Source organism: Gracilinanus agilis, chromosome 5 (genome assembly GCF_016433145.1).
Source record: "Gracilinanus agilis isolate LMUSP501 chromosome 5, AgileGrace, whole genome shotgun sequence".
Taxonomy (NCBI): domain Eukaryota; kingdom Metazoa; phylum Chordata; class Mammalia; order Didelphimorphia; family Didelphidae; genus Gracilinanus; species Gracilinanus agilis.
Window position 1 is genome coordinate 179101248 of NC_058134.1, and position 22644 is coordinate 179123891.

At 36.1% G+C, this 22644-nt stretch overlaps 1 protein-coding gene across 1 annotated transcript in view; it reads left to right on the top strand.

Annotated features, from left to right (window-relative positions):
• SFMBT2 (Scm like with four mbt domains 2) overlaps nt 1-22644 on the top strand; it is a 279653-nt gene that overhangs the window by 236504 nt on the left and 20505 nt on the right. Inside the window, exon 16 of the mRNA XM_044679668.1 lies at nt 18339-18448. Coding sequence (XP_044535603.1) covers nt 18339-18448 — 110 coding nt within the window. The remainder of the gene's footprint in view (nt 1-18338; nt 18449-22644) is intronic.

The following is a 22644-nucleotide window of genomic DNA, read 5'->3' on the forward strand; positions in this document are numbered from 1 at the left end:
TTAAGATGCAAGTCAAGCACTGTCTTTTACATGAAGCCTCTCCTGATATATTACCCCTTTGCTGTGTCCTTTCTCCCAAACTAAATTGTATTTAACTGCTTTGTATTTATTCCCTTCATTTTAATCTGTATATTTTATTTATTGTCTCCTGTGTGAGAAAGTAAACTCCTTTAACACAGAGATTGTTTCGTTCTTCATCTTTGTATCCCCAGCACCTAACGAGAGGCTTGGCACACAGTAGATACTTAATAAATGCTTGTCGATTAACTGATTTACTTACATCCCTAAGTGGCAATTTTGGAAGGCAGGTTGTACTAAAATAAATCATCCGGGTTGTGGGAGACATTAGAAGCCAGGGTTTCAGTGTTATCTTATCTGTTGTAGGTCCTGGCATTACAACTGTACATAATAGAATAAAAATGCCTCCTTCTGGAGTATGGCCTTTATTGAGCAACCTTTCAGCCCATTACCAACCTGACTCTTAGGACTTGTTAGAGATCACAATCCATCATTGCAATTCTTCTCTCCAGCTTTCTTGGGATAATAGAATATTAGCAAGTCTGCAAAACATTGCCGTCGAGTAATTATCTCTGGATTTGAGATGGTTCCAATAAGTATGACAAATATAAGCCAGTCAAGTGGATTATGATTTCCAACAACACAGCAGAGGATTGAAATATTGCCCATCCACACCATCTGAAGTGGAATGAGAGGGAGCAGACATGCTGTCACTGAGGATTCCAGGCCTATTGCTACCCTTCTTTGCTTCACTGACATGTGAAATAGGTTTGAGCTGGAAGCTCCAAAGAAATCTCAACTTGTTACACTGCACTGAAGCTTTATTTGGTCTCCATGCCCTAGGATTCTGCATTGAATGGAGTCATTGCTAACCTCCTGCCTTTGTTGTTCTTTAGGCCAGGAGGGTGCTTTGTCCATGATGTTATTTTCTATTCACAGGAATACAACTACCCAAAAATTGGTTTAATGACCAGAGGTGGAACTTCCTCTTGAAAAACTGACTGTATCTACTTCTTGTTCTTAAGTTTTTGGTCAGTAGGAAGCTTTAACAGATTAAGTTTTTTCCATCTTCATTATGGTTTTTATTTCCCAGCCGGCAAAGTTGCTCCATACTGGCTTCCTCTCATAACAGTTTTTAGACAAGAATTAGCAAATTTTGATGACAAAGAATGCAAGAAGGATAAGAATCTTAAATAACCCACAGATCATGCTAATTTAGAAAATTTGGAATTGGGGCAGCTAGATGGCTCAGAAGACAGAGAGCCAGAACCTAGAGATGGGTGGTCCTGGATTCAAATTTGACCCTTAGACACTTCCTAGCTGTGTGACCCTGGGCAACTCACTTAATTCCCATTGCCCAATCCCTACCACTCTTTTGCCTTGCAACTGATACTTAGTATTGATCCTAAGACAGAAGGTAAGGACTGGGGAAGGGCCCGGGGGCGGGGTCAGGGCATTGTATTTTTTTTTTTAAGAAAACTTGGTATTAACTAATTTGGTATAAATTTTGATTTGGTATATGACTAGTGAACTCCCACCATTTGTTACTCTCCTTATGCCTGTGTTACTTAATCACTGCCTACTTTGGAATAATTCCCCTCCAGTTCTATTCTTGGAATCTCTCACCCCCAACCCTCCTTAACCATACCCTTTCTGCATCATTCTCTGTCTCTGCCCACTGCGCCCTCTGGAATTCCAGGATGAACAAATGACCTGTTAGTCTTCCCCTCTTCCTTCTGTACTCTCACCTCTTTTGGCTCAGAGGCCTGGATTTTTCCAGAGGTTCCTGCATGCTTAGCTGTTCTCTCTAGCACCAGCTGTATGCACCTTCTCCAATGCCCCAGAGAGGGAGGCAAACATTCCTTGCTCCCACTGCTGCTTCCACACCTTGTAGCATCCCCTCTCAGAAACATGGATGCTACAGCCTTCCCTTTGTAAACAGTGTCAATAACTGCCCCTCCTCGGAAGTTCACTCGTTTTTCACCCTTCCCATTCCATGGCGCTGAGGACTCCCCCTGCTCCATCTGCCCCTTCCTCCCCTTTAAACCTCAACCTTTTCATTAATCAGTTCTATTCCATAATGTCTCCTACTGATCCTTTGATCTCCTGCCCTTTTGTCACCATCATCCCTTGCCAAACCCCAGCCTTGGGTCACTCACATCATCTGCTACCTGTGCAGCTACTCCTAGGCTGCATATGCAGTGCACAAGTGATGCAGACCCTCCAGGCAGCAAGGCATTCCTTTTACTCCCCTTTGTCAAAACTTCTGAAAGCTTCTTGCAATTCCCCCTACTCTCAACCTCTCAGCTGAGGTGCTTGCCTATTATTTCACTGAGAAAATCGAACCCATTAGCTTTCAGTTCCTGATTCCCTCTTTTTCCATCCCAAAGCCCCTTGACAGGATTCCTCACTCTCTCTGCATTCCTCTAGCCTCTTATAGTCAAGAGGATCTTTTCCTTGCCAAAGCCAGTTCCTCTACATGATGTCATTGAACGTTCCATCCCTTCCAATTTATCCACGAGATTACATCTCTGTCTCTGTCTTCTCTCTTCTCTCTGTCTCTGTCTCCTCTCAAAAAAAGTGTCTGTACTCATTGCTTCTCCTTGGATCTTTTCTTAGTCATATTTCTTAGCCTTTTTGCAGCCTGGCTTCTCACCTTGTCCCTCTTCATTGCCACATTGGATAGTCTTTTTTTCAGTTATCATTCTTTCCATCCTTGTATTTAATACTGTGGATGATTCCCCTTACTTTCCTCTCTGGGTATTTGAGACCTATCTGCCTGTCTTACCACTCTTCCTCAGATTCCTTTGCTACATCATCATCTATATCGGAATGTTCCTCGCCCTGGGAATTTCCCAAGGTTCTCTCTTGGTCCCTTTTATCTCTCTACACCCTTGGGTAATGTCTGAGCAGATGACTCATAGATCTATATATCCCGTCTTAGTCTTTCCCCTGAGTTTTGGTTCCACCTTACCCATTCCCTATTAGACTTTTCAAACTGGATCTGAGACAAGCATCAAAGTAACAAGAATTCTTTCTTTTTTTTTTTTTTGTCTGAATCCCTAGCACCTAGTAGACATGAGCTAATTACTTGAATTACTTGTTAATTGAAGAGGTTGATTTGTACCCATTATCAAAGCCGTGAAAGTTCAGACTAAAAAGACCATCTCAAATTCCTGGGTTCAGAACAAGTTTTCATTAATAGGAGACTTACCACACGGTCCTTGAAGGATGGGTAGGATTTGGCTAAGAGTGATGGGTTACAAAATTCATCTAATTTCCTCTCTCAAAACTCAAGTAAAAAAAATTTCTAGCTGCTACTCCACAAAGAGAAACATCACAAAATATGTGAATTATAACAAAGAAGAATATGTATTAAATGTTCACAATAATCCTGTTACTGCATCGGGTCCTGCTATCACTGTGCTCTCTGGATTTTCACACAAGGAAATCTTCCAGTAAGAAAAGTGAAAAATGTCACTTCTCAAAGTCAAATTGACCTCTTACTTAAACTCACTTACTTTTCGCATCTGTCCTTATACTTCATGCCTCTAGTTGACTTCATTGGAAATTGTATATTCACTACAGAGTAGACCAGCATCATCTGGTACATTTTACTCTGTTCTTTTCCCTGGAGAAACATTTTTTCAAGTATTGTCAGTTTTCCCCAGTGCTCATCTGTATGTGAATGAGATTAAAAGATAATGTCATTGGAACAGGACATAGCTAATATGATAATAGAATCCTGCTGGGAGGTGGAAAGAAATAAATAGCCTTTCAAAGTAAAGGTGGTTTTGTTCAACTGCCTTTCAAATGATGCATTTTCAAAGGAAACCTTTTTTGAGAATCTCAGTACTCAATTGGAACTAAGTTACCAAAATAAAAACTATGCTTTTGGAACTCTGTCAGATGGGACTTGCTGAGCTTCTGAAGCATTTTATAATACTACCTGATAAAGCTTCCATAAACTCACACATAAAACTCCATTCATTGTCAGCTCCCCCACTTAGGAAGAAATTCATGATTCAGCCAGGACAGGGTGGGAGAGCTTCGGGGGAGTTGTACTTGCATTCCTTTTTTGACAAAGTGGAATATATGAACCAAATGAAATCTGGTTGATCTTGGGAGGAATTTGAAGAGAAGAAAGGTTTTTGTTCAGCTTGGTTTCTAGGCAATGTTCAATCGACATAATTAGGAACTTTTAGCTACTGAGAAACAGAAAAGACCCTGACATAAATCTAGACAGAAGTGACTAAATGCTAGCTCCCTAGTAACAGTCTCATTCCAGACACTACAGAAGAGAGAGCCCTCAGTGGATCAGTAGATTTTTTTTAAATCAACTAGTTAAACCTCTATAAATTTACTTGAAGTCAGAAGATTTCAAGACCATAAAGCCTTGATTTATTGTTGTACTTAGTAAACTAGAATTAGCTTGGAAGAATCATACTTATTAAGAGTAGGAATTTGTTTTTATCTCTGGCATGTAGCTATATATAAAGTGCTTAATAAATGTTTTTGATAGAATGATTTGTAGAAATATTTTGTATTTTGACCTTTCGGGGACAAAATATTCCATCATCATGAAATTTATTTGAACTCTGACCCTACAAAATAGCAAAAATGCCTAAATTATATTTGGCGATGTGTAAGCAAGAGTTCTTCTCTTGCTTGTTGGAAAGCCTATAAGGTCATGTAAGAATCAACAACAAAATTAAAATGTAGTTCAATTTGCATAATCTTTAGGTCAGGAGGACATTGGGTAGGGGAGGTAGCAATCTTAAGCACTTTATGTTGCATTTTAAAATGTTAATTTGTTTTATAATACCCAAAATTAATTTAGCCTTTTAAAGTGATTTCTAGAGGACTAATTTTAAAATATTGCAATTAAATAGAAAGGTGATATAGTGATATGATAAAGTTTAAGGCCAAATTTCACCCCTTTTATTAATACAGGCCTCCTGAAAACTTGTAAAATATAGAGATTATTAGTTAAAAAAGAATGATTGAGTTAATAATCCTGTCTCATTTGATGATGATGGTCATAGTGACATAAATGATGTAAATATAGAACTTAAGGTTTGTAAATCACCTTGCAGAAGTAGCTATAGCAGAGAGTATCCCCATTTTATTTTTTTTTAAAACCCTTACCTTCTGCCTTGGAACCAATACAGAAGAGTGGTAAGGGCTAGGCACTGAGGGTCAAGTGACTTGCCCAGGGTCACACAGCTAGGAAGTGTCTGAGTTCAGATTTGAATTACAGGGAAATAAATCTTCCTGGTTCTAGACCTAGTATCCTTTCCACTGGGCTACCCAGCTGGCCCTAGTATCCCCATTTTACAGGTAAGAAAATAGACTGACAGGAGGTTAGTGATTTGCCAATGGAAGCATGGATAGGAGTTTGAAGCCATGTTTTTCTGACTCCAAGTTCAGTACTTGTCTGTTATTCCAAACAACTAAATATGTCTTAGTTAAAAAGTGAATCTTTAATGTCTTGATATGACTTAAGAATTCTTAACTAATCTATGTAAGGATTAAAAAAAGTGAGTTCTAGTTCGAGCAATTCTAGTATTTCTTGAATCCCAACTAGGTAACTTGTGTAGTTGTTAGGTGGTGTCCTCTAATTCTGTTTGGGGTTTTCTCAGCAAAGATACGGGAGTGGTTTGCCATTTCCTTCTCCAGCTCATTTTACAGATGAGGAATTAAGACAAACAGGCTTAAGTGACTGGCCCACTTGTCACACAGCTAGGAAGCGTCTGAGTCCAGATTTGAATTCCAGGGAAATAAATCTTGCTGGTTCTAGACCTGGCACTCTATCCACTGGGCTACCCAGCTGGCCCCAAGTTCTTGGTTCACCTTAAGCCACAGGAGAAGCAGAAGAAGAAATCTCCGACCTGAAGAAGTTTATTGTTGATTTTTTAAAGAAAAAAAAAGTCATTTTTAGGTTAACCAGAATATGATTGATGTAATTAATGACGGGAAAATAGGTTACAAAACAAAAAAATCCAGTGAAGGTTACTACTTTTAGTAGTAAATACATGGAGAATTAACTACTTCTACTCAGAATGTTGCATTGTATATACACACACATGTGTTTTGTGTGTGTGTGTGTGTGTGTGTGTGTGTGTATATTATACCTATTATTATGAATTGTATTTATTATATCAATTATGTGACTATTTAGAATATAAATGTATGTGTAATTTAATATTTTTATAAATATAATTTATACATTATGATATAATACATATAATTACATATAATTATAAATTATACATATTTTAATATATTGTACCTATTAATTAGTATGATATAAATATAAACTAATTTATAAAATTAGAAATAATTATATATATGTACATATATATACACATATACACATATTTTTGTGTGTATGAGAGAGAGTATCTTTCATCCTCTTTCAGGGGTTATTTGAAGTCTTTTACCAGGCAGAGATCACTGGCCCAGGGTATTGGATTACCAAAAAAGAAAGACTTGAGAGTTGGAGAATAGTCTGAAGCTGAGGGAATGTGAGGGAGCAGTGGGTATTGGTAGGATGTGAGACATTAATATTTAAAAATTTGGGTGTAATCAGAGGAATTTAAAAGGGAATTATACTATTACTTGGGTTGAAATTACCATCTCAAAGGAAAAGTTGGAAAAGGTGGCATTTTAACATATTCCTCTAAAAGGAAAGATCATTTATATTCGATGTATGAAATATTTCTAAACAACGTGAGCACAGACTTCAGTATAAGATACTTAGTGACTAAAATATACCTTACCATTTGTTCTAATATTTATAATAAATAATATCAAGGTGTATTGATATGTATCAATATATTATTTATATTAAAGGTTATATATTAGGGTAGAGACAGGACAAAGTGACATGAATTTAAGCGTATATCCCAAATTACTTTATTGTAGAAGCAAATATGCTACACATTCTATATTTGGCGGACTGTGAAAAATACATGTTGACAGAGTTATAAGGGTATGTAATAATGCACATATGTAATCTGGATACAAATCATTTACTACATAGTAAATGATAGGTCTGCATGTTGGAATCCACCTTATTAATTTATTCATTGTATTTTAAAATCAGTTAACTTGTGAATTTATGGTGGTGAAGGCCTTTTGAACCAAATCACATTCCCATATAATATATGTAAACTAGATTCAAATAAGTGGATAATATATAAATCATATTCATTAGGATGTTAATGAAGTATTTAGTATATGTATTTTACAGATTGAGTCTGAACTGAATTTGTGGTGTTTTTTAAAATTAAAAAGATCCAGCTTTCTTCTACACAAATGGATATCACCACAACTTCCCTGGGCAGAGAGGGGGTTGGAATATTTTTAAAATAAGTAAATAAAAACTCATATAACAAATAGACACACCAAAAAAGAGAAAAAGCTAAAGCATTCATACCCATTTACATATTTTTAAATGATCAAAGCAAAGTTCTGTTTCAGTTAAAAGGATTATAGATGAAACGTTCTTAATATTTTGTTTGTCATGGACCCCTTTCTCAGAATTACACATTTTAAAAGCATAAAATAAAATACATAAGATTTCAAAGGAAGACAATTATATTGAAATATATACATATACATATATATTTCAATATATAAACAACTTCATGGATGCAAGGTTATGATACCCCTACTTCAGAGCAGCTGAATCCCCTAAAATACCAGAAACAATGGAAACGAAACTAGGAACTACATAAACTAACCTAAAGATGTACTCAAAGGACAATTCAATGAAATAACAGAGCAGTTTAATATATTTTTTTTAAAAAAAGGACCAATTTGGGAAATAAACTTAAGGGAATTTTTTAAAATCACAAGTTAATCTAGTGGAAATTGAAACTTTGGAAAAGAATATGAGTAAATAATGAAAAAATGAGAAGGCACTGAGGTACTATGCTGGATGTACTGGACCTGAGTACAAATCCTCCCAGCTTTGTATCCCTGGATGAGTCCTTTCTTTCTCTCTTTAACTGAGATAATATATGTAAAGTGTTGCATAAATGTAAGATATTTCTGTTATTGTTATTAGTATGAATTGTATAATAGAAAAACCTCACAATTCAACAAACAACGAGTAGCAGACTTATTCCAGTAGAAAACTGAATGGTAGATAATGAGGAACAGATAGAAAATAGGAACCCCTCCCCATCATTGAATTATTCAAATTTTATCCATATGCCTCAACCCAAGCAAAATAACAGGAAGTCAGATCATGACAAAATAGTCACAGGATTACTAATGTCACAGAGAATTGGGGAAAGAAGGAAAGGATCTGGATATTATATTTCAGAAAATCATCCAAAAATTTTCTCAGAATTAAGTAAAATACCCAGGACTCCATTAAGAAGAATCCAGTATCTAAAATGCATATGCATACATGTACACACACACACACACACACACACACACACACACACACATATAGTTGAACTTCAGTGCTACAACACTAAAGAAAAATACTTCAGTCTCCTACAAGAACAGAAATAATTTACCTCAGATCTCAATGTTTTTTTTTTTCATGGAGGACAAAGGAAAATGAGATTTTGGAAGATAACATAGGCTACAAACAGAATTATCTACCCTGCAAATTCAGCAATTTTATAATGATGGGAGAAAGATATTTGGGAAACTTAGAGACTGAAAAATTTATATGAAAAGCTAACTACTTCAAGGAAATATTTAATAAGCAAGATTCTTAGCTTAAAAAAAAGAATATTTAAACAATTAAGGTAAAACCATTGCTCACAAAATGTGAAAATACTCAGAGTAATGCATTGTTTAAATCACTAGTCCTTCAAAAAGGTGTCAGAAAAAAAGAGACTGGGAAGAAAAAAAAAGAAAAGAAAAAATTAAAGAGGGCAGAATAAAAAAATTTATCCTTTAAAAAAATTCTTTATACTATAAAAAGTTAATTTCAAGGCATCTTATCCCATCTCTCTCTTCACCACATCATAGAAGGCATCAACCAACAAAAAATGTGTACATAAATTATGTCTTTTGTGTTTCTGTTTATCAGTTCTTTTTCTGGGGGTGGACATTAGCAAGTTACTCTTCAAATACCAATTCTGTAGCTGTATATACTAGTCTCTTGTTTCTCCTACATCTACTTATCTTCATTATTTCATGTAGGCCTTTCCAAGTTTTTCTAAAATTAGCCTGCTCATCATTTCTTACAGAACAATATACCATAACTTGTTCAGACATTTCCCAGTTGATTTGGATATCCCTTGAATTTCTAGCTCTTTGACTAAGACAGCTGCCATAAATATTTCACAATGTGTATGTTCTTTTCCATTTCCCCTGATCTACACAGGAAAGAAATCCAACAGTAAGGGTATACATAGTTTTGTGACTTTCTGGGCGTAATTCCCAATTGCCCTCCAAAATGGTTGGATTGGCTTATAATTCCACCAACAGTGTATGAGTGTTCCCACTTTTCCACATCTCCTCTAACATGTCACTTTGCCCTTTTGTTTTAGCCTGCCTTCTAGAACTGAGATGATATTGGAACCGTTTTCATTTGCATTTCTCACATAAGTAGTGATCTGGAGCATTTTTTCATATGTCTTGGATGGCTTCGATTTCATCTAAAAACTGTTCATATCTTTTGACCATTATTAATAGGTGACAAACTATTATTGTTAATACAGGTAAAGTTCTTGTTAAAGTTACTCAAAGCAGGAAGAACTTCCTTCAGGGCAGTTTTGTTAAGTTTGAATTAATATTAAAAATTAAACAAATAATAAAGACTATGTTCCCTTCAAAGAGAATAACTGGAGACCAATAACTAAGAATTGTAAGATGGAATTATTGAGTAAATGTGAATTGTACATGTGCAACACTCAGACCATTCATCTGTTCATGTTATGTTAGGTCCAGCTTTTTTTCCAGCTGTGTAGTTCCTTGACGATATTTGTGACTTTCTTTGTTTGCAAGTGATACAAACTTGATCTCATTTTTCTTTACCCTCGGGGTGAGTCCAGGCACCCAGGTTTGCCTCCTAGAGGTCATCCTTTCCCCTCATTCTCTTTCATTCCCTAGATTGAATCTGTCTTCAAGTTCTGATGGTGCTGCCTTCAGAGCATCTCCTCCTCATCACTTATACCTCATCTGTTATGACAGCCTTCTGCTTGGGCTCCTGCCTCCTCTTCTTCCTCTTTGGTCCTCCACTCAGCTCTCCTAGAGAGCTTCTTAAAGGTCTGTGACCCTATCACCTCCATCCCCTCATCCCTCCTCAGTAAACTCCAGTGGTTCCTTGTTACCTCCAGGATTGAATATGACAAGCCCCTGTTTGGCTCTGAAAGCCTTTCCTAATCTGTGCCCTTCCTGCCTTCCCACTCTCGCACCTTATTCTTCTCAGCGTTTTCTGTCTGCAGTCCCAGGGCATCCCATTTCTAGGGCTCTGTGCATTTTTTAGTGGCTGTCCCCTATGCCTCAGATGCTTTCCCTCAGCTCAGCCTCCCGGCTTCCTTCAAGCCTCCACTGCCATCCTGACTAGTTCCTTTCATCTTCGGATTATTTTAGTTTGTCCTGTTATATCTCATTTGGATGTAGTCATTTCCATATTGTATCCCCTATTAGACTGTGAGCTCTTCAGATGAGCATCTGTGTTTGCCTTTCTTTTTATCCTCAGTAATTGGCAAATTATTGTTACATAGTAGGTGTTTTATGAATTCTTCTTCTCCTTGACATCAAGTCATAAATCTTTTTGCCACTTTAACTTTTCCAATACAGTGTGAAGGTCACAGAAGAGTGACATTCAGAACCAAATAATATGAGGCTTACAAAAAAAAAAGATCCAAGTAGATTTCAAATAAATAGCTGCTCTAAAAATTTCCATGCTGTTGCTGAATCATGAAAAGCAAGAGTGGCATGGGTATCAGCCTAAGTTAAATTCAAACCAGAAAGTATTACAATGAATAGAGGATATGACAGCAAGCCTGAAGGCTCTAGGTAGAATGAGAGCCTATCCATTTAAAATATAGATGTAAATAGTAATTCATTTTTCCCTTTTATATTACTTTTTTATGGAAGTAACCATTGCTACCGCCAGTTAAACCAGTCACACGTCGCTGCTGCTCATTAGGTCACTCATACTTTTTGATGCTTCAGAGATCACAGTTTTCCATCATTCATAGCCACATAGCATTGGCATTGAGTGATGATGACTTTTTTTTAACTCTCATCTTTTGTCTTAGAATCAATACTGTATTGGTTCCAAGGCAAAAGAACAGTAAAGGCTAACAAACAGGGTTAAGTGACTTGCCCAGAGTCACTCAGCTTAAAGTGTCTGAAGCCAGATTTGAACCCAGGAACTCCCATCTCTTGGTCTGACTCAATTGACTGAGCCACCTAGCTGCTCCTTTATAATGACTCTTAAAAATATAAATATATATAAATATATATGCGCACATATATGTATGCACATATATATATACATATAAGTTGTATTGTATGTTAGAGATCAGCTTAAGAGTCTTGAAAATACTATGTGTCTATGTGTGTAATTTCCCTAATTCAGTTCAGACTGTTCTCTTTTTCTGACTGGATTCTGGGGCCATCTCATTGCTTCACTGCCATGCCTGTCCAGAAGAGTAAAGAATTTCAGAATTAATAAGGTTCTCAGAAACAATCTAGCCCAACCTATACCTGAACAAGAATCCTCTTTATGGCATATTCAGCAAGTAGCAATTCAACCTTTTCTTGAAGATCTCCAGTGAAAGGAATTCCACCTGAGGCATCCCATTTTATTTTTAAATAGCTCTAATTATTGGGAAGTTTTTCCTTCACATCAAATCTTAATTTTCCACTTGGCAATTTCTACTTTTTTCCCCCTACTTCTGCCTTCTGGGTGCAAGCTGAAAAAGTCTCATTTCCTTTTTGTTGAATAGCCTTTCTAATATCAGAAGATAGCCATCATGTTCTCATTTTCAGGATAAATTATCTTCAGTTCTTTCAATTAGTATATTGCATGATGAATTAGAGATTCTTTGCCATCATTGTTGTCCTCTTCTGAATGCTTCCCAATTCATTAATGTCCTTGCTGATCTGTGGAGAATATATCCACTAAAGTGCTTCTTCCATAGGCTGCACTCTTCATTGACTTGGGTTTCCTTATGTGGCTTTGTGTGGAGAAGGTCCGTCTCTTTTGTTTAAATATGAGCCTCAAGAAGGACATCCTATTGTCTTTTTATGTTTTATTGGCTTTTTTCTTTACATTACAGGCATTTCTAGAGAAAAATTCTCTTTTCACTCTATATTGAATCCTTTATTGCAACAAAGAGAAAAAAAAACCAATTGAGAAAAATGTCTCATATAGTGACTGCATCTGACAGTTTGTAAAACATTTTGTCCTAGTAGACTCCTGCATCTTTACCCTGAGGAGGAAGATGTGTTTCATTAGCTATTCTCTGGGGCCCTAATTGGTCTCTCTCTTCACTTTCCTTTTAGTGATATTTTTATTTATATTGATGTCATCATTATATTTGTTTTCTTGTTTCTACTTATTTCACCCTCTATTATATACGTCTTCCCAGGGTTTTTTTTTTTCAAATTTGTCATTCCTTATTCTTCATTCATATTCCCATTATATTCATATTCCACATTTTAGAGATTTTTAAATTTAAGTAATGAACATCCATATTTTTATTCCTCTTTATCACCACCAAAGAGTTCTGCTAGTAATATATTGTGGGTCTTGTAGTATTTTAGGCATAATACAGTCAACATAACATCATTTTCAAACAGAAGCACCTGTGGGTACATCCTCTTTGCAAGCGTTCTTAGAAATCTTTTTGTGTGTGTTTTGGACCACTTTGGACAGTCTGATGAAATCTGCACTCCTCAGAGCAATATCTTTTTAAAATTCATAATTGAAAAAAATGCTAAATATCAATTAGAAGTTAGTGAAAAAAAGATGTGTTTCTTCCTTTATTCAAGTTCCTGGACATCCTGAAATCTATCTGTAGACATCCATGGTGGTGTAGAAACCTCTGGGAAACCCTAGCATATGAGGAATTTCTCACTTGTATATATCAGAATCACTTCCACATCAGGGAGATTATGGGCATGATGCCACCTACCATCTGGAAAATCCATTTACAATATTTTCTCCCCAATACCAGAAAAGTCCAATTTTTTTTCTTTTTCTTTTGTGGGAATGTTTGCAATACTTAATTGTAAAATTTGGGTTAATATTTGGTCATAGGCAGTATATAGGTCAATGTTAAGTAAAAATGAGTTTCTAAACTTTTTCTGTCTTCTGCTGGCAGTTGTATGTTATCTACAGCTTCCACAAAACTCCCTAAAATTTCCTATTTAATTTCTTATGCCAACCCATGATATATCAAAACTTCGATGGGGAAAGTCACAATGTGGAAGTGATACCTGCACTCTGAGCAGAATGCTTTTTATGATAATGATATGTATCTTTGGTGAATAGAGATCTTGTTTTATGCCTCAGTTCATAATTGATTATTAAAAATTAGTTGGGGTGCAACTAGGTGACTCTGAGCAAGTCACTTAACCCTCACTCCCTAGCCCTAACACTCCTTCCTTAGAACCAATGGAAAGGGTTTGTTTGTTTTTTTGTTCTCTGAGCAAAAGTTACTTCTGTGTTGACATGTATTAAAGAATCTTCTACATTCTTAATATGTATATGGGAGACACCTTAGAAATGAGCCTTTAATGATGCTTTTTGTATTTTGTATTATCTCTTCAGGATAGAGTTGGATATTGTTGGTAATAAAGAAAGAATACCTAGCCTTTATATTGCACTTTAAGATTTGTATAATGTATGTTAAGATAACATGTCATCTCATTTGATCTTCACAGCAACTTTGTGAAGGAGGTGAGAGAGGGGTATCTCGCTTTTAGAGGTGGGGAAACTGAGGCTGAGAAGTTAAATGATTTTACCAGGGTCATGTAACTAGTAAGTTTCTGAGGCAGTATTTGAACTCAGTTCTTCCTAAATCCGTGTTTATATTCTTTCTAACAAAAGCACCTTGTATTTACTACCTTTTCCATATTTTTGAGTCTCTGTTAAAAATATGGCACTTCCATTGTAATTGATGTTTTCTCTAGATTGCTGTGGAAACATCACCAAATCTGTAGGATGTCTGTCTTGATGTGATCTCATTGATAGATTTCCTCTGGATGATTTAGTTGATCTGATGGTAAGCTTTGTACAGCTGTATCCCTGCCTTTCTGCTGATTTACGAGGTGATACTGCTGGCCCTCTTTTTCATGGTCCTAATTGTTCTACCAAGAAGCTTGGATCTTAAGCCGGTGGTATCTAATGAGAGTGGATGGCTATGGGCGGTGTGTAGACATAGGAAACCACAAATTCACATTTTCTAGGTTGTATTGAATTCTTATTTATTTTGTTAAACAGATCCCAGGTACAATTTAATCTGGTTCTGGCTGCTCTGTAGAGTTTTGTGGGGCTGCTTACTACTGTCTGCTCTGCTCTAAACCTTCTTGACTTTTGCTGCCCACCATGTCCTTGTGCTTCCAGGAAACCTGTACAAGATGGCTTTCCAGGTCTATCTAGTCTCCTTATAGTAATGACTATTTCTTAATAATTTAGCTTTGCATAAAAATATGGACAGAGTTACTGTCATGACCCTTTTTCCAAAATTTTAACAGCTTGTTTAAATAGGTGGCATTGGAGTGATCACAATGATACTGAATATCTCTTACTTTTCTCTAGTTTTTTTCTCATTTGCCTCCTTACAAAAACTTTCCACGCTGTTTTGATACATTTTGTTCACTACAAACTTTCTTATCATTAGCTTCTATAAAACAACAATTAATTTCTGCACTGAAACTTTTTCAAGGCTAAAAATTAAATTCCAGCATACACTTGGCATAGGGACCAAGTATTTATGGGAGTAGCTGTGTGAAAGAGAACATAGAGTTACAGTTACAATCGAGCTATTTCATAGTCTAATTCCCACTATATTATTGTATTAAGCAGAATATCAAATTATTATACTCCACATAAGGTGCCATTACAAATTAATGTTGCATATTTTCTTTAAAAATTTTTAAACCTTAGATCTTATTTTCCAAACTCCTATTTATTTTAGTTTTTGTTGGTGCAATATACATTTTAGTTATTCCTTTAATACTTATTGAGTATATGATTTAGATGTTAATAAAGGTGGCATTGATTTGTTTAGAAGTAAAGGGAATCTATTTTAGGTGTGGCAGTAGGCATCCAATAGATTTCAGAGGATGATTCCATAGGGAATTCTCAGGGATGGCCTTGGGACTGTGCATTATAAGAAGCATAAGGCTCCTTTTGCTATGCCTTTTTTGCAACCTACATATAGGCAAATTGGGATTAGAAGCTCTGTTGATTCTTCATTTGTGACCCTTCCCCTCTTATCCCAGCTGCCAGGAGCACCATCAAGTGGGTCACTGCCCTTTTGTTATCACTTGGTGTCCTTAGCATATACACTAGAAACTCTTAGAATATGCGTAGCAAATCCAGATAAGCTCTTTGGCAATTGTACCCTCCCTAACTATTTCATGGGAATGGCTAAAAACTCCTGCAAGCTACTTAAGGGAGAGGTTTCAATTCTTTGCAGAAAAGGCTGAGAGAATTTGGAGATGAATGATATGTTACACCCTCGTTTTTAAGGTACAGCATTTGGTGTTTTTTGTACAATGTAATTGCTGCCTACTCCTGTATTAAATTTAGCTAGATGGGTCTTTTTTTTCCACAAGAGCAAAATGCATTTCAGCTTACTGCAATGTAGCTCTTGGGGTTTTCTCAGCGGAAAAGAATGAACAGAATCAGCTGAAATTTTATTGTCTGTTGGTAAACACTTTGTACATTATTTCAGCCAGCTCTAATTAGATTTATTTTAAAGCTCAGTTCCCATAAACTGTAGTGACAGCCACCAATAAAAATCAAATGCTGATTCTAATAAAAACACACACACACACACACACACACACACACACACACACACACATACAATCACAATAGAACTGTTTGTAATTCATCCTTATGGCCTTTTAGCATACCTACTGAAACACAGTGTTAAGGAAGAGACATTTGGGAAAAAAGAGATGTACCTGCCATGAAGCTTTTATGTCATGAAAGAAGATGTTAGAATTGATTTCTTAATTGTAAGAACAAATAAAAAAAGTAATTTGTTTTCTGAAATCAAGGTCCAAACCTAGTTTGCATTCAGAGAGATTTCATTTTTTGGGGAGCAGCCAATATTTGGAAGTCAGCTCTGTTTGGGTCATTATAGTATTTCTTCAAGTGCTGAGCATTCATCTTTTGACTCTTAATGACTCCCCTACCTATGTGGCGTTGCATTAATGGCTTTCAGTGTCAGTCCACCAGTGAAGTAAGACATTTTTTTTTCTCTTTTTTAGAATTTATTTTGTTGTTCAAAATTTTCTGCTCTATTCAGACTTTTTCTATCATCTATCACCTGTCTTTGCATATTTCTTGAATTAAAAAAGTAGTGAACTGTAATACGAAATTAAACAAACATTTCTTTTTTTATAGAACAGGAGATTGTACATGAAATGAAACCTATTTTATAGAACTTATTTTTCTTTTTTTAAGTGTATAATAATTTAAACATCCAACTTTCAAAACTATTCTATTTATGTGTAAAACCTTCTAGCCTTTCTTTTCTTTGCATTAAAAAAGTTTTAGTTTCCTTCATTCCTTTTTTCTTTTCTTTATTCTTATTTCTTTATTTTAAATTATTTATTATCTGCCTCTTATTTATATTTTTTGTCATGATGATTTTTCCTTAAAATTTCTTTGGTCAGGCCATCTAATTAGAAGCACCTCCATGCTATAAATTCAGTAAATATAAATAAATGATAATAATATATTTATTAAAAAGTATGCCAGAGCATCTAGGTTTCCTAGTTCTCTTCATCATTAAAGCATACTGAAATCAGTATGGCCTTCAGTTCAGTTGGGAGAGCATGCAATTAAATGCTCAACCCTTGAAGAAGTACCATATTGGTCTGAATACATGTAATTCCCTATGTATTGACTGTACCCCCAACACAAAATGTCTGGAAAGATAAATATTTTGATATACACTGATTTAGGCTGCACTCAAGTTTATATTGGTTAGACTTGGGGGGGGGGATGTCTCCTGAGGTGAGTAAAGGGTATTGTGAAAAAAAAATATGAGCATGTAAGATTCCATATATATTAAAATGCTCATAGAAGCCCTTTTTAATAGAAGAAAAAAATATGAAAAAAGTAGTTAGCCATCAATTGAGGATTGATTGAACAAGTTATAATAAAATGTGATTGTGATTGTATAATGATAGACATGAAGAATTCAGAGAAGCATGGGAGGATATGTATGAAATATGGTACAAGGAATTTGTAAAACCATAGAAATAGTGATTACAATATTGTAGAAGAAAACAGGCTATGGAACTTAGATTAATTACGACCATGTTTTGTCTCAGAGACTATATGCATTCCCCTCTGCTGGCACTCTCAGACATGGTTGTTTTGACTCCCTTGTACTTCACTATTTCTCTTTGTTTCAAGGGATCATTCACTTTGGGGTGATATACCACAGGAGATGATGGTGGTATTAAAATAAAAGATTATCAATATAACTTTTTGAAAAAGATACTCTCAGATATTTGTTTCCTTGGCCATTGAGTGGAAGTGACAAGTTGGGGCAAAGGTATGTGAGAATTAGACCCAGAGCCAAAACCTCCTGAATAGATATGTTTCTGGGGAAGTTTGCCAAGGATTAGATGCTCAGAAATTGGAACAATTCCAAGGAAACTGCAGAGGATTGTTACCTAGCTACACCTATTCAGAGGTCAGGCATAAATGAGTCTGTCAGCACAGGAAATGGCAAAATGAGTAGGTTGTTTCATTTTTATTTGTTCCATCTCTGTATTTTAGTTCTTAAACAAAGCACAATCAGAACAACAGAGGGGAATAAATTATTCTCTTTTTTTTGAAGTAGTTTAATTCATTTATCCTGAAAGAATTAATGAAATACTTTCACTCCCTGTAATGAGTAACCAGTGGGATTGAGGTCATCACCTGCTGTATCCAATTGATGGGGAACCAGCTTAGTGTTATCTTTCAAAATGATTTCATTGTTTTTAGCCAAGATGTTTCACTTAACTTAGGTGAAACAGTTATTGCTTTAAGTGTCAAGGGGGTGAGGGTGATGGCTTGTTTCTGTACAAATGAGCCTCATTGACGTTCACCATGATGATTGTTTTGCTTTGTGTTTATTCTCCCCCATTAGGTTCTTAGCATGGTAATTAATGCAGCTTACAAGCCGGGAAGGGTATTGAGGGAACTACAGCTTGTGGAAGACCCACAATGGAATTTCCAGGAGGAGACCCTGAAAGCAAAGTAAGTGTTTTCTACTCTGGGAAACCCGGCTTTGAATAATGCTTAATTTGCTATGTCTTATTGACCCAGTAATGAGCAATTAAAAAACTAAAGGAAGTTCAATTATTGTCCAAAAATTATACATGCCATGTATAAGTGCAGATTTATGTGAGTTTTATGATCTCCAATTACATTTAGGACACGAACTCAGGCAATATATTTATGTAAGCATAGGTTTGCAAGTTTTTTTAATTGTTCAGTAGCAAATATTTGATTGATTCATTTGAAAAGCAGACAATGATAAGGTATCTTTAAAGGGAACAGGTGTAAACTTTGGTGGACTTTCAGGAAAAAAGGTTTTTAAAATACACACATATACATACATGCATACATACATACATATATATGTATACACACGCACACACACACATATATATGGAGAACAAACTTGATACCAGTCTTGATTAGTACAAATAATGAATCCCCTAAAGCAGTCATATGTATTTGAATTTGTATTTTTTGAAGTAATAATTATTTAAAATATGGTAATTGGTTCCAGCCCATTGGAAATATGTAAATTAGAATAATACACCTACCTCAGGGAATTCATTTTACACTAATCTGGACCTAGCTGTATTGATATCTATAGTTAAGATACTGGAAAGAACACATGGAAAAACACATACTTTGTTCTCTGGAAGTGTTCCTTTTTTTAGGACAATGGATCAACATTTCTTTAGGGCTGATTGAGAGGGGAGAATAGTGGTGATTGTGTCTTGGGATGGTAGATATTTTCTTCCTATCTTCATTTATTTGCAAGTAAACTTACTAGAGGAGAATGAATTTGAGAGCCTGTAGCCAAATGTTTGGTGGATATAAGAGTACATAGATGGAAAATGTACTTTGCTCTAGGCAACTAACTATATGCTAAGCAAATGCTCTGAAACTTGATTTTTTAAAAAAATACTCATTGACCTAAAAAAGATTAGTTTTTTCTGGGCTTACTTCCTCTAGAATCCATATTTCCTCCTAACTCTTAATGTACAAATACTTTTTTCATCCTCCCCCTTGGCACATTGTACATATTGAAGACAGGTTGGAAAAAGAATGAATGTCTATCTCTCCAGTCCAGGAGTTCTTAACCTGGGGTCTGTGGACTTTTTAAACTATATAATAATGTCAACATGATTGGTTTCCTTTGTAATCCTATATATTTATTTGGTGTACTTATGGCATTATTCTGAAAAGAGGTCCATGGCACAAAAATGGTTAAGGATCCCCTGATCTAGTGTGCATATTTCCCTCTTGGTGAAGGTGCACCCTGAATGGAAGGTACCTTAATTCTAGTCTTTAAAAGTCCAGAGGGAACATGTTAAAAATGCTAAGAATCAAGAATCTCTCATTAATAGTTAAACAAATTAATCCTTCTCCAATATAAGCTCATTATCTGCTTTTGATCCTCAGCGTATATTTTAAAAACTAGCACATTGCATTTTGCCCTCATCTTATGGACAGCAATTGTGTATTCAGGGCCATCTTCTGAGTGGTGACTTGTTGAAATCACTGTTAGGCTAATGATGCTTTTACTAGATAAGAAGATAGAAAGTATATATAAAAAGGAAAATGTCTTCTTTTGGGTTGTTTTTGCTTTTTGATAGACATTGTGTAGTCAGTGAAAAATTACTAGATTTTTCCTTCTGCTTTTTTATTTCTCAAATATTAGCATCACACCATTTCAAATACTTGATTTTTCTATGCAAGGAAGTTTGAGGGAAAGTATCTGCAACCCATCCTACCAGCCTCATATTTGGCACAAGAAAAAGGAAACTGGGATTTTTCTCCTCTAAGAGTATATTTTTTTCTGCTCCACTGAAAAAGGAATCAGTAATAGTAGAGCCTTCATCACATGTAGTCAGTCCATAATGGTAGAAAATCAGAGCAAGTCTGTTAGTTGTTAGAAGGTGACTCTTTATCTGGGTAGCCAAGAAAATCTCTTATTGTTGGTTATTGTTGATTTTTTGGCCCCAGCCATAATCCCAAATTCAGTACACACAGAATCCATCCGATACCCACAGATAAGAGTATATTTTAGTGCATCTGTGATCTCAGTGATGTGGATATTCCCTTCTTTCAGCAAAGATCATAGACCCTCCCATGCTTTTTCATCTTGTCTGACTGTTGTCCAGACCATCCCATTCATTTTATCTGGGGGATCAACCTCACCCCATGGGGCCTTTGTCAGAGTCTCCTGACATTACCCGGATACCCCAAAGTTACCCAGGCTGTTATCCCTCTCTCTTTATACATCATTTCACCATATGTTTCTTTAATAATAATTTATGTAATACCTTGTGTTGCAAGTCATTGGTGCTATTCTGAGCTTATTAACATTCACATTGTGTTTTCCCTTTCTTTTGGGGGACACACCCCATCGGGATTTCTCAGATTTAGGGTTCCATCATTTAAAACCCCATGCTATCACCAGAAAGTACTAGAATGAAGATGATAGGCTTTGATTTCAGGAAGACGCTTAAAGCCATTAAGAGCACCATTTGCTTCAAATGTCCTTCTCTTTAGTACTGGACCTGCTTTATTGTGTCTTTGTAGTGTCCCTCCAAGAGATGTAGATCTACATAGAGAGTGTCTGAGCTTGATTTCATTATATTAGAATACCCACAAAACAATGCGTGTCTACACACATCCACACAGGCACGCCCACTGGCTCCAGGGCTAACTTTTAATGGCATATCAGTTTGGGAGCAGCAGTTCTCCATCCATTTGTTTTTAACTGTGCCGATGGTTAGGTTGAGCGTTTTGGAGTGATTCTAGATCTAAATCGAGGAGTTTCTACTGTGTCAGCATTGTCTTGATCAGCAGAATGTCATCTGCAGAGAGCACTCCAGAAGCTCTCCCTTTGCCATGGTGACTCCTCCTCAGGCAGCTTCAGTCCCGAGTGCCCTTCCTGGCAGAGGCAGCACCCGTGCCGAGCCCTAGAAGACCGGGGACGGTCCCTTTTGCAGAGCTGGCACTAGTTCTTGTGTGGCCCAGTCGATTGGCACTTTGACGAAATCCAGCCTAATAAAATCAAAACAGGCATTGCGAAATCTGGCCCTGCCATATTCTAAAAGCAACCTATTACCTCTTGTATCAACTCTGACAGCAAGTTCCATCTCAGAATCTTACCCAGCAACTTCTAATGAGAAAATGTCTGTCTCCACTGTGTTTCAAGCGCGCTCGATCACAATAGCATCTTTGAGCAGCTGCTAATGATGACAGGTTTATAGTCAGCAGGAATGTTAGTGTTATCATACTACATGTTGAGTCACCTCCTTCTTTCTGATGTAGAATGACAGCTTTTTAGATCTTGACAACTTGGCTGTTTACTGGAGGAGGAAAGGAGAGAGGGAGAGAGAGCTATTTTCCTCTTAGCAGAGAGGCAGAAATCTTTGCTGTCATGAATAAATTAACTCGCATTTAATTCACTTAGCTGTCAAAGGTATATGTCTCTGAATCCATTGAAAACAGTGTTTCCAAGAAAGGTAGAAGTCGTTTTTATTCTCCATGAGGGTGTGGCAATGACTATCACTTACCATTCCCAGTTCCTGCTTCACAGAATGGTAAAGCCCAAGACACTGGATGCAGTTTAAACCCTTGAGAAAAGGGTCTCGATTGACATATAAATGTTCACAAGAACTACTGTATGTCTTCATTGGGATCTTATAATATCTTTTTATTAATTTATATTCTGTAAAAAAGACACTTGTCATTCTTATAAGAGATTCTTATAGTGTTTAAACCATATATAAGGTGTTTATCCATTTATTATTGATTGTTTATTGAATGCCAATGATAAAAATGTAACTTGTGTATGTAGTTTAGTCAGCTGCAATTAGATATTTGGCAAAAAAGACCCTTTATTGTATTTCCTTTTTCTCTGATGGCTTTAGACATGTTGTTTAAGCATACTTTTTCAGGATTGTTATTAGAATCAGATGAGAATAATTGTAAATGCTTAGCACAGTGCCTGACACATAATAGATGTTATATATAAATGTTAGCTGCTGCCAATGCCAATAGCCTCAGTGCCAGACTGAAGAGTTCCTCCCCCACTCTAGGTTTGGTTTGGTTTGGTTTGAACCTGTACCTTCTTTCTTACAATCAATAACATGTATTGATTCCAAGGCAGAAGAGCAGTAAGGGTTAGGCAATGGGGGTGA